The sequence below is a fragment of the Amphiura filiformis genome, chromosome 1, assembly GCF_039555335.1.
Source record: "Amphiura filiformis chromosome 1, Afil_fr2py, whole genome shotgun sequence".
Classification (NCBI taxonomy): domain Eukaryota; kingdom Metazoa; phylum Echinodermata; class Ophiuroidea; order Amphilepidida; family Amphiuridae; genus Amphiura; species Amphiura filiformis.
Window position 1 is genome coordinate 78,399,605 of NC_092628.1, and position 22,202 is coordinate 78,421,806.

At 34.7% G+C, this 22,202-nt stretch overlaps 1 protein-coding gene across 1 annotated transcript; it reads right to left on the reverse strand.

Annotated features, from left to right (window-relative positions):
• Positions 1-1,115: 1,115 nt before the first annotated feature.
• LOC140153898 (uncharacterized) lies at positions 1,116-20,365 on the reverse strand. Its single transcript, XM_072176665.1, has 3 exons — positions 19,943-20,365; positions 14,827-15,044; positions 1,116-6,989 (listed from the first exon to the last, which is right to left on the reverse strand). Exons 1-3 carry the CDS (start codon positions 20,082-20,084, stop codon positions 6,324-6,326), a joined length of 1,026 nt encoding a protein of 341 aa, XP_072032766.1. The 5' UTR covers positions 20,085-20,365; the 3' UTR covers positions 1,116-6,323.
• Positions 20,366-22,202: the final 1,837 nt, after the last annotated feature.

The window sequence follows — 22,202 nt, forward strand, 5'->3', positions numbered from 1 at the left end:
CTCATTCTACGAAGACATGGTTCATAAATTAATGCATTAAGTGGTTGTTTCATTACATCCGTGATATCCCTGGGTATGAATCATAATACAAAAGAGTTATTACTATAGTTCTACTCATGCAATAGTGTAATCCGGGAGTGTAATCAGAATATACGTGCAGCCATTACTGAACTGTGGCGTTGTTATCGAGGTTGATTTTTTTTCTTTTTTTGATTAACACGATTTTAGTATACTGATACGTCTGTCGAGTGAAATATGATGATAACATTCGTCATTTTGCACCTATTGTTTCTGTTTGGCCATCAAAAACCCATCCATCAATTCATTGAAAAGAAATGATTGTGGCAAAGCTTATCCATGTGAATGTCCTATACTATAAGACTTCACAAAAAGTAATGCAGCCGTTACAAATACAATATTTTTACATAGAAAGGCAGGCGGTTTACGTACGCGCATTTTTATCCCTAATTCACCCAATTTCGTTCAATGCTAACAACACAGCAGTATTTTTAAAGAAAAAACCACTGAATCCAAAACTTGTATTTATTTGAATTCAGCGCGATTAAGATAGTGGTGGCTTTTTCATGTTACACTCTGCGTTTAACCATTAATCGCTGTAAGTGCAACTTTTAATTCGGGATTTTTTCTTTAAAAATACTGCTGTGATGTTACGAAATTGGGCGAACGAGGTATAAAAATGCGTATATAAACCACCTATCTTCCTACGTTAAAATGTGAATATGTTTAATAGTTCTGAAGCTATAATAATCCGCATTTGTAACGGCTGTGTACTTTTGCGAAGTCTTTAGTTACATAACATGTAATTTTGGCAGTTATCAGGTCATTAGAAATTTAAAAAAAAAATCCTTTAAAAAAGGAATGGGCGCCCAATTCGTCAGCGAAGTGTTACGTGTATCCGATTATCCTTATGTCAACTGGATCACGTTGAGTTCTGCACCACGATCGATGTGATCGCAGCACAAAGTATATGGCATGTACTAATAATTCCAAAAGGTGCGTGATACAGTTGTTTTAGATTATGCATGAGACGTGTTTTCCCCATGCCTAGAATACACGAAAGACGTAAAACTAAAAGACAACATATCAATTCAAGATTCGAATTCTGATCATAATGTTTTATTTCACAGCTCGATCACGTTACATACAAAAATTAGAAAGAAGTACATCATTTCATGGAATAGCGATATTTTACATGAATATTTATAACTATAACTATATATAAACCATAAAACTTTATACATGAACACCTAGTGTACACGCTCACAATAATTGTTTTTGTTGTAAAACTCTTGAGTCGGTGTTTTTTCTCTTTCCAAACACAAACAGATCCCAGTGTATGCATTTCGGTAACTATGACGACGATGTGATTATAATGATAACCAAACCAAAATGTGTGCAATTGGACTATTCCAATTGAAATCCACACTACCCCTGTGGAAGATTCTGGAAATATCTTCCACAGGGGGAGTATGTTTTTCAAATGTAATTGGCCAGGGTTAATCATTTTGAAACTTATACTCCCACTGTATTATGACTTTACCTAATCTTCCACAACTGGAGTGAGAATTTCAAATGGAAGTTACCCAATTATCTATTCTATTCAAAACTCATACTCCCTCTGTGGAAGACTTTAGCTAAATTTTCCACAGTGTGGATTTTAAGTGAAAAACCCCATTGTTACAGGATTGTAAAAAACAATATAACCATATTAAAAGTAATCATTATTCTAGAAATCGTTCATTTCATTAGGAAACGAATTTGGAGAAAACCTTCTGTTAATAAAATACTATGCTGAGCCACCAGCCTGGGTGGCTCACGCTCCAGTAATTTCAGATGATTGAGCTCAGTAATACATCAAAGAATGTCTTCCAATTCATGAAAACAAATAGATAATCAGCTTATCGGATTAAAAGCTTAGAGGGAAGGTCTTGCTGCTCAGCGAGTGTTTGTAATTATCAGAAGGTTTTCTCCAAATTCATTCTCTAATGTACAAACTTCACAGACAATTACATAAAATCCGCATTCTTGGAACACGTTTCTAAGAGTATTTGCAATTTCTGTGGGAGTAACGGAAAGACCTTCAACATTGCCAGACAAGCACTCTTTGAGAATGATGTGAGTATATTGTTTTTTAATGTTTTGCTTTGAGAAAGACATACAAGTGCTTTATTTGTTTACATGTACGATACATGCTAAATTTTCAAATGAAATAGAAATCTGGTATGAAGGCTTTGCTATTTAGTCTAGTCATATAATATTCAAAAGAAACTTTTCTTTTAGTTTTTGAATGTTACTTTCTAAAGATATATTCCGATTTCAATATTAATCCACATAGTAAAAAAAGTAATACACACTATAATACGGCGCCATGTGCATCACATACAACGGCGGCACACACAATTGTGTTCTTTTTACTTCTTTGTTTACTTGTAATTGAAACAATTCTGTATAATAATAAATAACTTTTAAAGCTTGACATTTCGAAAATTGATTCAATGTTGATGTATCAAGTGTGGATATATTTGAAATGAGACTAAAAATCAGAATATGCTGCTTTAAGAAGTTGAATGATTAAAACGTACACATTTGTAAAATATACTTGCAATATTGATTATCATATCATGATTTATGTAAAACCGTTTTATTTGTTTTCATAGTTTGTTAAACATACCAATAATAATGACTGCTTTCAAATAAAACATAAATCATTTCGGATTTCCTTATTAGTGCAATAACTTCACAAGGATGTAAATGTCTACTACGCAGTTTTGATTTCGTCAAAAGAATATTATTATTATTCCAATCTTGACTATTTGATGACAACATTACTGCAAAAGATTTTGAATATCATTGCTTTTAGAGATAACATTAACACGCTGCTGATTTCAGTCAGAGAGTATTAACTATTTAAACAAACTCTTCGGCGCGCGGGACAGCGGACTTACGGCGCTGAAGGCTTCCGAGTTCCGCCCCCAATTAGGTACAATTTAACACATTATTTACAGAAGCAGAATAGACCGAAACTAGTCTATACTCAAAATTGAAATTTACTAGTAAAAACAGTGTTGCCAGATCAAAATGCAGGGATGCAGACTTTTTAGAATATGAACTTTTTCTACGTAATATTGCCGCATTTTTGTGCGGCTGTATTTTAGATTGAATCATGAAGCTAGAAGTTGTTTAACACCATGAACACGATCAATAAAATACATACCAGTCTATAATGTCTTCGATATTATCACTTTCCGTACAAATCCTCACCAGATTCTTATAATTAATGTGTTTTGAAAAGGAAAATGGGAATTACTTCATTCAGGATAGAATTCAGGTTAGTTACTCTAATCGTCATTTTGATCAGATATTTTATTATTCAAGTTGCTTAAAAAGGTGCGAATGAATTTCTTACCATAAACTGCCAGACAATACTAATTTTCACCTCACAAATCATTTAAACTCCCAACACGTCTTTCAATATGTTTCTAAGATTTTATTTCCTATCACAAAACACATTCTTTTTCAGCAAGCTCGCAAAAAAAGAAACACTCGAGCTATCAGCACTTAAAGAAGGTCTGAATATGATATCCGAGTTCATCATCAACATCATCAGTATCTTGTTGATGGTAAGCGTATTTAAAAAGCTGGTAGAAGTTTGCACAGGCTATATGGAATTCGCATCAAGTGCCAAATTGGAGTCAAGTAGACGGCCACCATACGCCGACTATTTTGATAGTGCTATGGATTCGTACGTGTAGCATCCAAGTATATTTGCTATCCCGAATGTATCTGAACTAATTGCCTCTTCTTACCACGTACACTGAACTGAAAAAATACTAAAATAAGAAGAGCTTTAACACAAAGAACCTAACTGCAATAACCTCTTGTCTATTTGTGTGTCAGGGGAGTTACTTAGTTTTGGTAAGAAATTGTTCAGAGTTTCAAAATAAATATGTGTCTATCAAACGTATTTCATGAAATTACCATGGGAATATACTTAAAGTTAGCTAAGAGGAGTTATTCTAATATCTAATGGTATTTTAACATTAGATTTTACTGTTCTTAATGCATTCCACATGTCAGCTACTTGTACATATTTAAGGTCCAGCTAAGCTTAAATGGCATGATTGGTCTATTGGGTATTTTGTTCATTTGTTCAAGATACAGACCATTGCGTAACGCGCGAAGCGCCTTTTGCGCTCGGGGTCTCCCCGTCAGCCCGAAACACCGTCAGTCCGAACCACCGTCAAGTCCGAATTTTTAGGGTTAGGGTCAGGGTCAGAGTAAAGTTAGAGTTAGAGTTAGAGTTAGAGTTAGAGTTAGAGTTAGAGTTAGAGTTAGAGTTAGGGTTAAGGTTAGGAACGTTGACCCTAACCCTAAAATTCGGACTGACGGTGGTTCGGACTGACAAGTGTACCCCTTGCGCTCACACCATCGTCGTCACGTAGTCATGATAAGAAGATAGCATACAGATTAATAATGGGTCCATCCGTCCTGTATTCCCAAAGTCTCTCTTAGTAAACTAATGTCTGGCTAAAAGCAAGCAAAGTAAATAGTTAAATTACGTCCGCAGGTATAGTTTTAAAGTGATTTGTTCTTTTAAGTACACTAAATGATACTTAGCGATGTACGTTTTCCAAACTTTTTTTCACAAAGGAAGATTGTACGAAATCGTTAGTATAATAGTTCTTAAATTAGAAATTGCGGTAAGACTATAACTTTAATTAGCAATAATTGCATTAATTGAAATAAGAGATTATACGCTTGATATATTAGTTAGGATATTCTTCTCTTGTAGTTCGGAAAACAATTTCACCAGAGCAGTTCTCTGAGGTGAACCAAACCTGCCTGGTTATCAAATTAATCAGTGACAAGGTTATTTCTGAATTTGATAGGTGCTAATTGGTGCAATAACAATAAAACATCAATTAGCACGTGTCAAATTCAGATATAACCTTTACACTGATTAATTTGATAACCAGGCAAGTTTGGTTCACCCCAGAAGAATTACTCTGGCGGGCTTCCTCTTTAAAACTAAAACAAACATACCTAGCTTTGCCTTTGATTTGGTGGTTTTGTAACAACCCGTGCTTGCCCTTTTAAAGAAAGCCCTGCTCAGTTTACTTTGTGCCGTGTAACCTGCCCGCGTTTAAAACACAAGTAGTGCACGTGCCATTGCACCGATTTGGGAATCATTCCGATATATCATGAATCAATTCTTTTTATAAGGACCACTCATATCTGCTGCAATCAAGTCAAACTAAAAACTAGTTCATTCCTCCAGCAGCTAGGGCGCATGTCAATTTGATTCTTCTTATTTAAAAGCTCACCTATAGAGCATAAGGTTAGTAGCGTCGCTCTAATTTTGGATTGCTCCTCCGATCTATTAACATGCCATTACCCATACGAGCCCCTCAAATATATGTGCAACATTTCCATCTTAACATACAATATAATCAACGAGATGATCATTGTATTTCATAATTACTCTCCTCTTTCCTTGCAGATTTCTTTTATATTATTGTTTTATCTTAAGCTCTACGGAACATCATCATGACTTCCTGCATATATTCATCGACCACTTGTTGTCTTATAGTCAAGTAGTCCGCGGGGACGACACACATTTTCTGCACCATCTAAACGGCGCATCTAACAATATCGGGCGCGCGGTCGATCGGCTGGTCGGGCGGGCACAAGTCGGCTCACGAGAGTTAACTATAAGCTCTTAGCTAGTCACTTCTAATTTAGTAACCTGACAAATAGCACTGAGTGAACCTCTTTGCTATCACCAAAACCTTTAGCTGTGAAAATTCGAGCCTTAATAACCATAAATCAGGCGAAACACAAGGGAGCACTTGGATTGCCTCTAACTTCTTCTTTTCACATTCTCTAATACATTTATATTCTATTTATATAGGTCATTGGCAGTGACCGACGAACCATTTTCTTTAAGTGTTTGCAAAATGAGTATATAATTGTGCCCTTATGTACACGACCTTGTTTGTGAATTTTCGCTATCTCTTGGTACATCATTCCCAAGTGGACTTACAAGACACGACTTTGTGCCATACGCAACCCCCAAAAGAACTTGAAAAAGCAAAATCGTCGAGTGTTAAGTAAACTTTCCTGCTCCCTACTATACTTCCTTTTAAATATCAATATTCAGCTGCAAGCAAAATGAAACGGATATATAATATTAGAGAGTTCCACTTTGGAGCTGTTAAAAGCGTTTCAGGGCATACATTGTTTTTAACAGTAACCAATTCGACAAAGGTGAAAGTCCTTACATTAATAGGAGAAAAATAGTACTACATTGTGTCATCAACAGCAGGAGGAACAGGATGGTCAGGGGTATGACTAGACACAGGCCGAAGTTCGTTTGATAATGATGACTCCATCATAGCGGAATTATTACACGATGACAAACTCGTACATAATGGTGCAGGTGTTGTGTTATTTGGTGCAACGTTCATAACATCAATGTCATTTATACGGGCGCAGTGATCTTGTGACTCTGGTGACGAGACTACACAACCATTGTGAGGATGAATTGGTAACAACGGCGATGGTGTTACCATGGCAACAAGTGGTGCTGGAGGCGTCAACCTCCTCTCAACATCAGGTACATCAGGGTACCTCTCTTCTGGTCTTTGTATTAATTGTTGGCATGGTTGAGGTGGTTGTGGTTGCAATGGTTGTGTTGTCTGCTCATCAATGTCCGAGTCATCATCATCGTCGTCATCATCATCAACAGTGATGGCTATGTCTTTCTTGTCTGTGATAGAAACATTTACAGACTCGTTCTTGTCACAACCCTTTTCCGTCTTCACATTACTACCATTTTCTTCGCCTTGTTTTTGTCTAATGGTATCAATATGTTTAGGACCGCCAATTTTATGTTCCGCTGCCTCTGCGTTCGAAATGCCTTCCATTTTCTTCCATTTTGTTCGTCTGTTCTGGAACCAAATTTTAACCTATTTGGAAAAGAAACAGAAAAGAAAGAAAAACAAAAATGATAATGTTGTATGTATGTTGTTAAGTTTTGATTTATATCTAAATATTAATCAGCATTATGTTCCTAACCAGTTACCACGTAGTTTTCTGTGAAGATATCAATGGCGGACGTAAATAGCGGTAAATGATTGTATATGAAATAGACAGCGATAGCATTAGTGTGAAAACCATCCATGTTTTGCCCATTATACATGATATAATTTACGCAGGAAGCTGTAAATGGATTGTGAGTCATAAGTTAACGTAAGAAAGTTCACTGCGCGCGGAAAAACAATATCTAGGCTTTTCCCTTTTGAACCTGTAGGCTGTGCTCCATGCAAAATCCTTTGATAAACATGGTAAATAAATCTGCATGACAAACGCTTTGTTTTTAAAAGGATTTTGTTCAAAAGTGGAGAAGACTTATCAACTAAATGTTCAAAACGTGGCTCATGACTTAACCGGAATAGAATTAGATCAGCATCGAGTCATGTTAAACATTAATGTATTCAAATACATACACATTGTATTGAAGTTTTCAGCAATAAGCTTATTATTCATTTATATTTTCAAATATTAATGATCAACAAATGTTTCTGGTATCTGAAAAAAGGAGTCCATTCGCTACTTGTATGGTTCCGCCATTATGCACTATGCGCGGGGAGAGCCTCGAACTGACAGCATACATGAATGGGAATTGGACCAGTTATCATGGTTATAACATTCTGTGTAAGGTTACGTAAGTCTTCTTTTCATGTATGCTGCCAGTTCGAGGTTCTCCCCGCACATAGTGCATAATGGTGGAACCATGCAAGTAGCGAATAATAATTAATCTTATAGACAATGGAACATCAATTTGCTTTGATGGTTTTCAATCATTGCCAAAGGTGATGCCGTGATTTGTCGCGTTTTTCGACATCCCGTCGCATGTTGCAACTTCAAATCCATTAGCATGTAATCAATCTATATTATCATGAATATGGTCATTTCATATAATTTATAAAGAAGCGTGTACCTACATAATAACTACGCCTGAGTCCAAAACATAACCTTTTAATATGCCCTATTAAAGTTATTGCCAGTAACTTACTGGTCCTAAAAAAACTAACGTAACAAGCCTGTTCATGTATGCCATTGGCAAAACTGATCTCCATTTTAGCACAACAATAGGGATACAAGTCGTGAATGAATGTACCTTAGAGCGTCCGTTGTCAATGGCAGTGACAGGCAGGTAGAAGGGTCATTTGTAACGTAACTCGATATCAAACATGTTTTATATTTTCAATTAAGCACTTATACGTGAATCAAAATATCGTCTGAATTTTATGCTATTAAAATTAAGCTTCAGGAGTAATTAATATCACCCTATTATAACTACTTTGATCTTTTAAGGTACAGTCACATGGTCTTTTGTTTGATATAATGCCATGTGTGCGGTGATGTACGACCGCGGTGTTCACAAATCGGACAACAAGTTAATACATGTGAACCATAAATGAGATATGTAATATTTTAAACAATCATCAGTCTAAATCATTATAACGCAATCACAGTTGGCTTATTGGCAACTAATGTATGAAAGGTATATTCCGAGTAAGCATGTAAGAGCAAATAATGGTATGTAACTTCAATCACATGTGTCATATAGCATCACTTTATTTGGTTAGATTTATTATTGGCTACTAAGTATTATTATTATTACATTAACAATGTAAAAATCAATCATTAATGTAAATATCTCTATATTCAATGTCATTAGAATAGCAACCCGAGCACCATTAAGTACTAGGGAAAGTCCGAAAGTCGTGTTTAATCCAAAATATGAAATTCTTAATCATTTTCATAAACAAAATTCACTAATTACTAAAGAGGACATTATTGGCACATTTCCTAACATTTAATTACGTGTTTCAAACCATTTCAAATTTTCAGCAATCGCTGAAGAAGCAATAGCTGAAGATATTGTATCTGTAACAACTTGCTAAATCTTTAGTATTAACTGATATAAAACAATAACACGTTATATATCAGTTAATACCAATTGTGGCGGATAGTTTTATGGTTAATGCAGATCATGCAGATTGGGCCATGAAACGACCTTCAACTAGTGGTTAATTTTTGTAACAGTCAATTGAACGACAATTGGTTTTTAATTTTACACAAACAACGTGAGTAATGTGTAACATAGGAAACATTCTGATTACCACAACATTGTCTAATGTTTGCGTAATTAACTAAACCGAATTTTTTATAGTACATTATTATCTTATCTTTATCATATCTTTTTGCTGTAACCTCTATGTGTCAACAATTGTCTATCTTGCATGAAGAAGTTTGCCATAATATTGTCCGGAACTTAGCATAATTATGCGGAATTTACTACTCACTGTTCTTGTGGTGATACTTAACTTTACACATCATTAACCGAGTTCCGAAACCCATAGAAATACAAGTCAACTTTGGACTGTTCATTTCCATATACTTAATTTCAAGTGAGGTGAAACACTAGCAATTTTCTTTGCTCCAATAGCTAAGGTTGTGATTCTTTGCATTAATATCCAAGGAATTGCGTGCATAAGCTATGAAACACTTGAAACACACCAAAATAGCACTAACCGCGCGGCCGCCATGTCACCATGCAAGCGTATAAATATATTCTTTTGTTAACCCTTTCCCGCCTTTTTTTTTTTTTTTTTTATAGTTATCACAATCATGAGAATTTGTCAACCTGTCTTTCGTAATCACTTACAAAAATACATGAAAAGGAGAATTAAATCTAAACATCTTAGTAATATTGTTTCAGCTCAAATGTTTGTTAAATATCTTTCAATTTTTACAAGAATTTTTAAAATGGTTGAATTTTGAACATGAACCCTACGATACGGCGAGCAAAGTATTAGCTTTCCAAGATGGCTATATCAGAGTTGGATGTAGTGATTGCTTATGCAATTAATTACAATATTGTCTAGGTAATTGACCGTGCCACAGCACTTGTTGGGCCCATCAGGCCTACACGTTTGTCTATCATTAGCAAGCTAATTGTCAATCAACTCGTTCAACTACACCTATTATACAGTTAACTTGGCTACTTTCAGATAACAAATTGTTACACTGTCAAGTCATTGCTGGATAAAGTAGATATATCGAACATTTTAAAGAGGCAATTGGTGCAAGTAATTGTTGCTGTGTTCAAAATATTCATGTTCATATCTTTTTTTAATCGTCATCATTATAAGAACACTCATTCGAAATATGAAAATGTTCTAAAAATACCTTAATGCTGTGCTGTGCTCCAGCATTTGACGGAAGATAAGTACTGTACCCACTCTCGATCGAGTTTCGATAGCATTTTAGTTTGAGATACCGTGGTTGTTTCTTGAGGCGCATAGTTTTTCTTTAACTTATAAAAATAATACCAGACGACACTACTATATATGCAGCTGCATTCTTACATAAATTATGTTCTGAATCCGCTTTACATATTACACAAAATAATTTCACATATTTAAGGTTTTCAAAAGGCGATATCAGATACATTTTCCCTGACATGAAAGATAAAGATATGTATACCCAGTGCCAATGTTCCACATACATGCTATAAAAAGAACCGAGCGTGTACGCTATTTGTATGTAAGCAAATTATTAGGTTATTGGTTATATTGCATATTATACATATACATGTAAATAAACATATAATTATGATAATAGTACTAGACCTACTGCAGATTTGCAAACTTAATTTTTGTTAAAACCGCAATGATCTTGAATAAGATTAGGTTTAATTAAGAAAAACAGACAAGACAAATAAGACCATACATGTTGCATTAATTGTTTTCAATCTTTTCAAAAGGTAGTCGGCCAAGTCATATGTCATGTCTTTCTTTTAGAATATTTGGTAATATAAACATTTTGTTGAATACTCAGTCTTGCTTAATTTATTTCAAACAATGTGCCAATTTATCATGAAAATATCAAAGAACAACATCAACTCTTATATTTATTAAACGATATAGCAATTATACACATTGCAACATTTTCTGGCGGGAAGGAGCAGTGAGCATTCGTGATTCTGCGCCGGGCAGACGACTCATCGTATTACTAGTCGCCCATGTCATTCTCACGTATATGGGAAGACAGGAGCAAATTTGAAGCATTCTATCAAACGTTTTGTTAGAGGGATAGTGACGCTACTTAGAGGCTTTTAGCTAGTTGTTTATGTTATTTCAACACGAAAGTACCACCCTCGATAGGCAATTTACTCATTTACCATCCGATATATTCATCGTTCACTTGTTCGGAGGTAGGCTAGCGGCCTTAAAACAGACAGGTAGATAGATACTCTAGCAATAGCCACGATCGACCCTAAGTATGACAAACCCATTAAACTATCCACTTTAACAATATTATCATCGGACTAGATGTATCATGATCGATCCAAGACTTGTTGACTTTTTATGCTCTTAGAATATGTGTGTGCGCCAAACGGCATAGACACGCCCTATTACTGCTTTAGTTGTTCCAAGGAGCAAGTCTGGCCTAGTTATTAATGTGTGTGCGACCAGTTTAGTTGACAACTACCTTCTGAAGAGTGGATCCAAAATTGAATCAGAAAGATGAGATGCGCTAATGAAACTGCGATCTGAGCGCACGAAAGTCTTACTTGAAATTAAATATAGGAAATTGCTACTTACGAGGGTAGTAATAATACTAGTACTATGAAATCTTTGAAAACAAAACACGCTTGATATTAGGAACTAGGTCAATATAGGCTATATGTACTTAATGGTTGTCTTTTCACTTAAGTGCCGTATAAAATTATTAAAATTAATCTGTAGCAAATTACCATTGTGATGATATTTGAATAATGATGTTGAATGATGGTCATATTGAATGAGTGGTAGTGTATAATCACAGTCATTGTCTGCGCAAACCTTTTGTTCAAACAAGAGGGCCAACGTTGCATTAGTATTACAAATGCATTAACTGTGATTTCAGCAATTAAAAACGTATTTGTCAATAATCATGTTGCTATCATTTGCTTTGTTCATTCGAATTATAAGGATAAAACAGACTAAGTTACTTACTGATCCCACCCATTGCCATATTATTACAGTTTTGCCGTGTTTAAGATGTGTAGCAAGTAAATCTACATTGTAATGTAATTAATAACGCCAATCGTGTACCCGTCTTAATTATCACTATGTCAAAGTACCAGTTGTCAGCGCCACGCCCAGACACACAGGCCAAAAGCGACATTAAAAGTTACACTTTTGAAACACTAATTTTCTTTTCTTGATATTTGGTTTTAAAAAAGCAAACAGTAAAAATAAACATGAATAAATCATAATAGCGATTGAAAACTGAACATTACTTATCACCTGGAATTATTCATTAAAGCATGTTAAGTTCTGAACCAAGAGTTCAGAACTTGATCATTTAGTATTTGATATTTTCTTTCATTGCGGAAAAGTAATTTGTACATCCAAAAGGTGCCTTTCATAGCCTATGTCAGACTAACTGAAGTCTAGTCTAAGTATAAACTATATTCAAATGAATGTACTTAATGGTTATCTTTTTACTTAAGTGTCGTATAAAATTATTAAAGATAATTATTGCAAATTGTAACAAATTACCATTGTGATAATATTTGAATAATGATATTGAATGATGGTCATATTGAAGGAGTGGTTGTGTATAATCACAGTCATTGTCCACGCAAAGTTTTTGTTCAAACAAGAGGACCGACGTTGCATTTTGGTATATTACAAATGCATTAACTGTGATTACATCAATTAAAAACGTTTTTGTCAATAAAATAACCATGTTGTTATAATTGTTAAACATTTGCTTTGTTCATTCGAATTATAAGGAAAACCAGTTTACTTACTGATCCCATCCATTGCCATATTATTACAGTTTTGCCATGTTTAAGAGCTTTTAAGATGTGTAGCAAGTATCTATAGTGTAATGTAATTAATAACCCCAATCGTGTACCAATCAATTATCACTATGTCAAAGTACCAGTTGTCAGAGCCACGCCCAGATACACAGACCAGAAGCGACATTAACAATTACAAAAGACACTTTTGATACACTAATTGTCTTTTCTTTATTTGGTTTTAAAAAGCAATCAGTATAGTCGTAAAAATGCATATGTATAAATCAAAATAGCGATTGAAACTGAACATTGTATTGAATTGATTTACTGGAATTATTCATTAAAGCATGTTAAGTTCTGAACCAAGAGTTCAGAACTTGTGTCAAAAGCGACTCCTGTAATTTTCAATGTCGCTTCTGGCCTGTGTGTCTGGGCGTGGCTCTGACAACTGGTACTTTGACATAGTGATAATTAACACGATTACGATTGGCGTTATTAATTACATTATACGGTAGATACTTGCTGTACATCTTAAACATGGCAAAACTGTAATAATATGTAGCCTATAAAATTGCATATTTATACGTGTAATAAAATGAAAGTAAACTACTTCAGCCAAATGCAGACTAACTGAAGTCTAGTCTGAGTTTAAAACTGTATAGCCTAATGCATATGATCCAAAATATGAAACATATAAATGTTTGTCTTTTCACTAAAGTGCCGTTTGAAATTATTAAAATTAATTTGTAGCAAATTACCATTGTAGTGATATTTAAATAATAATGATGCTGCATGATGGTCATATAATTGAATGAGTGGTATAATCACAGGCATTGTCTACGCAAACATTTTGTTCAAACAAGAGGACCGGTGTTGCATTCTAGTATTATACAAATGCATTAACTGTGATTACAACAATTAAAAACGTTTTTGTCAATAATCATGTTAACCATGCCTTTCTTTCATTGCGGGAAAAGTACTTTGTACACCCGAAAATGTACCTTTCATAGACTATGTTCAGACTGACTAGAACTGAAGTATAACTACATATGTATAGGATCAAAAATATGATATGAATTATTACGAAAGGAAGTCTCAATATCAGAGCAGAAATGCAGTTTCCGTCAGAAGCTTATTAAATGTGTTAATTAGATAACAATAATGAGGCTTCACCAGACATTGCTTCCGTCGATAAGTGTCTTAATTGTGTAATTTGATGTAATTAGTTCCCTTATTCTTGAAATTAATTCGTGCCTTTCTTCAACACAATTAATTATTTGATTATCACAATTGAGTTATTGGAATAAAATCGGTACCTTTAGAACTCAACTCACTATATACAGACAATATCAGTAGCTCTAATTTTAGTTTTAGTTTCTTCAACAGTTTGTCATAATTTCATGATATATGTCGTGTTTTTTTTAATAGCTGATCAGAAAAAACAGTATTTTAAATATAACATCCATTCATCCAAGTCCAATTTAATTAAATGAATAGTTTGGCTAATTTAACTACATTCGAAACTCCTGAGGTGCAGAAGGTGCAGTTCGTTTTAAGGGATAACAATCCTTACCTTATAATACCTGTATACACTCTAAATTACAAGGATTTAAAAATAAATCGTTGGGATTGTAATTAGGGACCAATCAATTTCAGATTTAAAATTAATCTTATAGATTTGAATTTTTAATCTTAAAGATTTGATTTTAAATGTGTAATATTTAATTCTAAATCTATTGGTCCCTAATCACAATCCCTCAGTTAGGATTATTTTTTAAATCCTTGAAATTTAGAGTGTACCTTACACGGGACCTTACATTTAGGTTTAAAGCATTCAAACTCGTTCTCAGAAGTTGAAGATATCTGCTTTAGAATTAGCTTATTAAATGCAGATTCTTAAACTCCGCCACATAAGTGAGACTATTTGGCACAAAACCTACCTGAGTATCTGTGACATTGAGCAGCGTAGCCAACTCTGCTCGCTCGCTTGCAGATAAGTACTTCTTCAATTCAAATTGTTTCTCTAGCTCAAAGATTTGTCTGCCGCTAAAGGTCGTTCTGGCTTTCTTTTTCTTGTCTTTATTATCTTCCTCTTCATCTTTAGGACTTTTACGTTTTTGGCTATTTCTTTCTGTCTTGGAGCCAAGCTTATCTTCATCTGTAAATGGACATTTAATAGTACAAAATAAAGATACACAATTGAGTATATTGTCCCGATTTATAGCTCAAGTGGATTTGAAGACGTTTAGGGTGGTTTTATTTGCAAACAAATTTTGCATTCGTTTAAGATTAAATATTGACACAAGTAAAAGGTTTGGATAGATATTCATAACTTGCTCGATACTTTTCAATAGTTGTATATTTGTATATACACACCAACTGACCAGAAAACGGGTTTGAAGGATTCCGACATCGATGAAACAGTTTATCATCGATATGAACACGAGTATTAAGTGGACGTGGTCGCCACAAGTCTTTTAGGAACAATCTTCATTTGAAATTAACAAACGAATCTGTGTTTCAATCAATTGATTGTTGAATACTATAATAATATATTATTAGTTTACAAAAGTTTAGATTCAAGCCTTGAACACAATTTTTTTGAATTAAGTAGTAACAATTTACCCCATCTGCGCTGCCCATTCAGCCACAAGTTCTGATAAGGACTGATATCTTATAATCATGATATTTCAAATTCAAAATTGCAGCAACTGTTATAATTATACTTGTAGAACTAATTAGTAGCAGAAGAAGTCTTATAACTACAACATGTAAAAGTTGAAATACCACTAATCTGTTATAGATAAGAAACTTTTATCTTTAAATACCCCTATGATCACATATGTGAAGCGTTTGGTGTGATTAGACCTAAAGTCACGTATGCCTAAAGTCACGTATGGCTTTGTTCTTCGTTGGTTGAACACATCACGCTTATGTACCTCTATCTCAGTCACATTTGTTGTACATGTATATATGACTATTATCTCTCTTAATTGGACCATTAAAATAACTTTCTCAAGACAAGGCTTGAAAGACTTCCAGTCTATGACACGTTCGTGCCATTAAAAATAGATTGCTCTTAAGGCGATTCATTACGATATTATTTATGATTATTCAACAAGCTTAATTTGATCTTTGTATATTAGTTAAAATTGAATCTGAACCCAGTATTACTAATAGTATATCACGTGATGTAAAGTGATGACAGACATGGACAAGAAGGGTGTCATGAAAAGCAAGTCAAATCGGACTTAATCACCACAGCCTATATATCAACGAATCAATTGTACTGCTGATATAAGTTTGATATTGAACCGTAGCAGAATGGGCAACTAAATCGTATCACTTTTCTTCAAAAAGTAGATTTGGAGACATATTAGCAATAATTGGTGACAGATTTTGATCGATTTTGTGATATTATGAGGAATTAATGACCGGACACCCACCAAAATATAAGACTTAGTGATAGATTCACTTCATAAATGTACCTGTAATACATATCACCATTATGACCATTATAGACAGGAACCGTCTATATGACATCGTTGAAATATTGAGCATTATAGAGATGTGCAACATAATCTAACATGAACACTTTACTAAAGATGGTTAATATGATGATGACTTTATTTTTGGTACACTTGAGACTGATGTGAAAATCAAATAGGCAATTTAAAATTTAAAGTACTTTCCATTCAAAGTAAGCAGCAGTATATTAAACGTTGTGCAGTAAAATAAGCCAACATTATATGAAAATATGATATTGGGCTTCTTCTTTAAGCATGCATATTTTGGCAGGATTGGTACTAACTATTTAGGGATGTCAAAATGCAAGTTAGATTTCGAGTAAAAACGATTTGAAGAAACTATGATACATAGTTAGTGAATAGGAAAGTTAATTGCCTTTTTTCTTTGTAATGTCTGAACCAATTTATATACTGCATGTGCAAATTTTCGGTGCAATGAACAATGATGCACTTCAAAAAATTGTAGCGTATATAATTGTGTTATACCATGCAGTGTGATATATAACAAAATCATTTGTTGGTTGTTTCCACATCACCAAATAAGTACATGAATGAATTAGTACCAAAATAATTGTTTCCACATCAGCAAATAAATACATGAATGAATTGGTATCAAATATATATAAATTATTCATACTTGTTTACCAATTTAGCCCATAGTGTACAGTAAATGGCGGCGTGTGGCAGGTAGAATCTAAACACTTAGACAATATGAAATTGTTTAATAAGTGATAAGTTTTTGCCTAATAGTTTCTTGAATCACAGCCGGTCTCCTCAATTAAAAGTCGATCCTTTCTTGAGTTCATTGACATAGCCAATTTGTTACGTTAATTGACAATTGTCGATGGTTGGTTAAAGTTATGATTACTATACAAAATTTGACACAAACACAGTGTTGTGTTGTTCTTTTCTGCCCGGTCATTATTATTATGAAGTATGTCCGGTGGGTAGTGTTAATAGGCTTGTTAAAAGGGATGGCAGGTGAATTTTAGCTGCAATTATCTGAAATTGAGAGGTACCCCTGCTGCTTACAACAATTGCATTCAAGTTCACCAAGTGTTGTAAATATGGTAAAGGTTCTAAGAATATTGCTGATTCTAAAAGATTCAAGATTATAATGTTGGGTAAACTTTTTAACTATTTTTTTTATTTAGAGTGTAATGGGTATCTCATCAAAGGCCATTCAAACCAGGATCTTGTTTGAATGAAGACTCATTCTAGGTGTAATCTTTAAAAAAAACACGATTCTCATATTTTTTGAAACTGTAAGCAAATATTTGACAAAACATAAGCAACTAAAATTTGAGGGTTAAAAGTATAGGACATTTTTGTACCTTATTGTGCCACAAAATTGAAGTAAATGAACCTTTCCGATATGGTCAGTTATGAGACCCTTTGAGCTCAAATATGTGATCTGGCGCTGAGTTACGGATCATTATTTACCAGGGTCATTGCCAAGAACCAATGGGCATGAACTTGGGACAAATACTGACAAAGGGCATGTGTTATGTCAAGAAAAGTGATTCCTCGCTAGGAGAGTCCATATAAAGTGATTAGGCATTGGTTATGGTCAAATACAGTGGATGATTTGTGGTGAGTGGTGGCAATTAAAGCACCTTGATATCATGAGAGTTTAAAGAGAAAGGTTCGTTTTTGATATCCGTGTGTCATAATCACACAATGCATAGATCATTCTGTAACAAATCTGGATTATTTTTCCGCGTCAAGATTGGAAACGCTAATCAATTAAGTTTCACGATGACTTTATATGATGAACTTAAGTGGCAAATTCATTTAAGATGTTTGATAAAATTGAAGAGAAAAATTAAGAAATATTTGTCGAAACATAATTACGTGAAGTTACAAGAAATCTCTTTATAAATGACAGCTCATCATGATTCTAAAATCATTGATGATGTGGACCAAATTCGGGATCTTTTCTATACATTTCTCATCTCTCATCGTGGCAATACGTTACCATAGCAACCATATTGGCGTTAAGAGATGAGATTGTTTAGGGGGTTAAGCAGGTGACTATGAGGAATTCGGTAGCTCGTTATTAAGGTGGATATAGTGACCATCCTGCCTGGTTCGTGAACAAATTAGTATTACCAATTGGACTCCGGTCGTTACCCCCAATATAACTAGCCATTCAATGATGTTAATGAAGCGGGCAATTGATGGAAAATTATTGGGACCCAAGTTGGTCTTTGAGAAAGTTTGAGAGTAACAAGAGTTTTAGAAAAGATTAAGAATTATAAGCAGGCATCTAAGAGGAAATAATCTAAATAATTGTCTAAAAATGTTCAGTTTGACTAAAAGTTTAAGGCTGGCTGTTTAGGTCTTGAGAACAAAAAATTAGGAAAACATTTAACACATTTTAAATTTTTGACGGCGCTGAAAATAAGTACAGAATATAAATGCTTTATAGCAGAAAACTTGGGCTTAAATTTCAAAGGAAGTTTTTTCAAATGACGTGTATAACGGTGAATGTTTGCAATTTTTAATTTAAACGGTGGCTTCTATGAAAAACGTTTAGATTTATTTAAAAGAGATCTTATTAGTAAAATATTATGTTCCATATCAGAATCATTGTGAGGAAATGTTTAATTTAATTTTAACCTTGCTCTAAGAAAGAAGTGATAAACTACCTAGCCAATGCTACTCCAGATACAATAACTACTTGAAATTATCATGATCACGTTATCAGTTTTTCACAATAATGATCCTAAAAATGGTCAAATATTAGGTTTTTAAGATCATTTTAATTGTCCTTATTTTCTTTGCCGCCATCAATTATCCAATAGCCATCGACAACGTGTGAGCCTATAAATTGGTTAAGAAATAGATGCATTTCTATTGTAATGTTTTGTTACTTTCAATCTTGCTTCGGGTAGGTCTTCTTATGCCTTCCGAAAACTTGTCATCTTCAGGTTGAAACCTTTGTGTTCAAATCACTAGAAAGGTGTTTTAAAAGCTTCAATGATGTGGTGTTAATAGCTTCACACTCTCATCCAAGCAACAATCAACCCTAGCGGGACAGTATGTTAGTGTCCAGGTAAATATATAACACAAAACGCCTCAAGGTTTGAGACAGGTATTTAGCAATATCTTCATTGTGTAAGAACCTTGCATGGATGCTCTTGAAAGTTTAATGCTTTATCAGTTTATTGCATCTTGATGTATGAATTAACTTACTACAATAGGAATATAAGGTAAATAGTTCACAATTCGCTGCTAATTTGATCAATTTTACACCGACTCAGGAAAATCAAACATTTCGCAAATATCGGTACTGGTACCGTCTAAGAGGAAACTTTACAAGTTGACGTATCAAAGTTATAGAGGTAACACACACACAAAAATATTTTAAAAACAGGTTATAATTATTACTAGTATACAATACAATAATATTTCAATTAAGAAGTTAAACATGTATTAGTGGCGATTATATAATTATTAATTTATTATGGAATAACAAAACTTTTAAAATCCTAATCTTAATGATAATGGTGAAAATTCAGCTTACCACCGGAATCTTTGAGAGTCGAATCGGCGCCTTTATCGCACGGATGGTCTGTTGGTTCAGATTCTGTTCCATTTGTTACCAGCTCATCGAGTGGTTCTTTGAGTCCAATTCTATTGATCAACTTCTCTGAATCATTGTCCATACCATTGCAGTTGACTTTTGGTAAAAGCTGTATAGGAATTGCTGAGTCCTTCTAAACATTTTGTTTCACTGCGATGATGGTGATGATGATGATGGTGATGTTTTTCATTAACAGTTGGATCCCATACTCCAAGTATATCAGAAATGTAATATGGAGTAGGTCTTTGGTTCTCGGTCTGTAATTATGTGGATGCCAAGTTCCGACTGCTACAATTGGTGGAAAAATGCTGCAGCAACAGCAGCGGCGGATGGTGGCATGGAATGATGAAATTTTGCCGGCGAAGTTCCTCATTCTAACGCAATCAGATCGGCTCTAGGCTGGGGAAACATTGTCGGGCTGAAATTGTAATCCGGGGTGGGGTAGTCCAAGTTTGGTTGTAAGAAAGATGTTGGGTTTCTGCTGCTACAGAGGATTGGAAAACGATGATGCGGCGGTATGGGTGGTGCTGCACTACTGCCGTCTGTTGCCGTGAAATTTGTTGGGTAGTGCACGCCCTCCGGGCTGTTGGAGCAAAGAAGATGCATTCAAGAAAGACGTTTGTCACTCAGTCACCAATGAGTCAAACTGATTACTGCTAGAACTGCGAATGAATGTCAAAGATTTTATAGACAATAATTGATTGTTAAATGACTTGGCACATTTGATAAATGGATACCGCGATTAGTGCAGGAGATAAGCTTAATTAAAGGTGTGTGTCAATTGACAGACGAGCCAGAGCTGTTAGTTTAAGTAGAACAGTCATACAATAAGTTCCTGAATTGTTTTCAATGCAGTGAGAAATATATAGCAGCGGCGAAATATGGTAGCAACGGATGTAATGTACCAACTTATTGGTGGATCCTTCGTAACTTTCTGGTAAGCCACATCAGACAGGTGACGAAGGCACACGACTTCCGCGAAAGCTCACTGGTAAATAAGACTGGACTGAGGAGAGCACGGGTGATAACGGTCCACCGTTAGTGAAATGATAATATCCAATCAATTGATCAATTACCGACTCAGATGCTCTTCATGTGATTTAGCACCCCTCTTTAGCATTGTGTTCTCTATACGGTATAAAGTTGTATTGTGATGAAAAGACGCCGCTGCACTACCTTAATAACACTCGACTCTTTTGCACACAATGGATGGTAATAGCTGCAAACAGAGGTCATTTGAAATGGAGATATTTGGTTGGATCTCACTTTTCTCCGGAATAGCTTGCGGGAAAATAGTGTAGATATGAGTGTTGGAGGAAAAGAAAGACCAATATTAAAGTTGAAGCACTGAAACATCCACTCTTTTTTCCTTACATGCGTGTTTATGAGTGAGCCCGCCATCCCAACATCATGTACATATTCACCATGCTAGGAAAAAAAAGCCTGACACTTTCAGCTCTAGTGAACACGAGTTGTGCGCACGCTCAGTAGAAGTAGTTAATACCCAGAACGTGTCTCATTTAATAACAACAGGTTTGTGATTATGAGTAAACTACGCTTATTTGAGACCATTAAATCACTTTTTGGCAAACCTCAGAAAAATAATACTTTTTTGTCATCAGTGGGCAGGGTTAAAGCTTGTATGAAGGCAGTATTTTATTGACGCACGGCTGTAAGTTAGCAGTTCACACCACTGATATAATTGTGGTAATAACCCTATTAGACTGGCTTAGGACTAAATTGCCTGATATGTACTGATATTTCTAGTCAGGAAACACAAAGTGTCAACTAAAACGGCCGGCGGAAAATGTATTTTTGGTGCATTGGGCTACTGACTACTCACCACAGTCTCGATAAACATCTTAAATTGTGGTGGGTGTTGAAAGTTTAAATACAGGCTTTTTGTCACTTTAGTAGAATTCACTCAAGTCACTTTAACAAGAGCACTATCACAAAGTGTGTTGTAAACAAACAGTATGAGACAGTTCACCAACAAACCGATATGCCTCAAGCTAGCGAACGTGGGAAAGGACTGTATACTGAAGAACGCTGCATACATTCCTTACATCATCCGACATGTCACGATAAATTACAAATAAAGCAAAGTTTTATTTTAAGTTTAGACTAAAGCTTGCATTTAATGCGCATTATGATCATGCGCACTTTCATCGTCCGGGAGTGCTTTGTTTTAAACGTTCGT

Excerpts from the sequence above, each read along its gene's own strand:
- LOC140153898 (XM_072176665.1), bottom strand. The coding sequence starts at position 20,084 with ATGGACAATGATTCAGAGAAGTTGATCAATAGAATTGGACTCAAAGAA. Across the intron at positions 15,045-19,942 it reads GACTCTCAAAGATTCCGGTG|ATGAAGATAAGCTTGGCTCC; the intron begins GTAAGCTGAATT and ends GTCCATTTACAG. Across the intron at positions 6,990-14,826 it reads TCAATGTCACAGATACTCAG|GTTAAAATTTGGTTCCAGAA; the intron begins GTAGGTTTTGTG and ends TTTTCCAAATAG.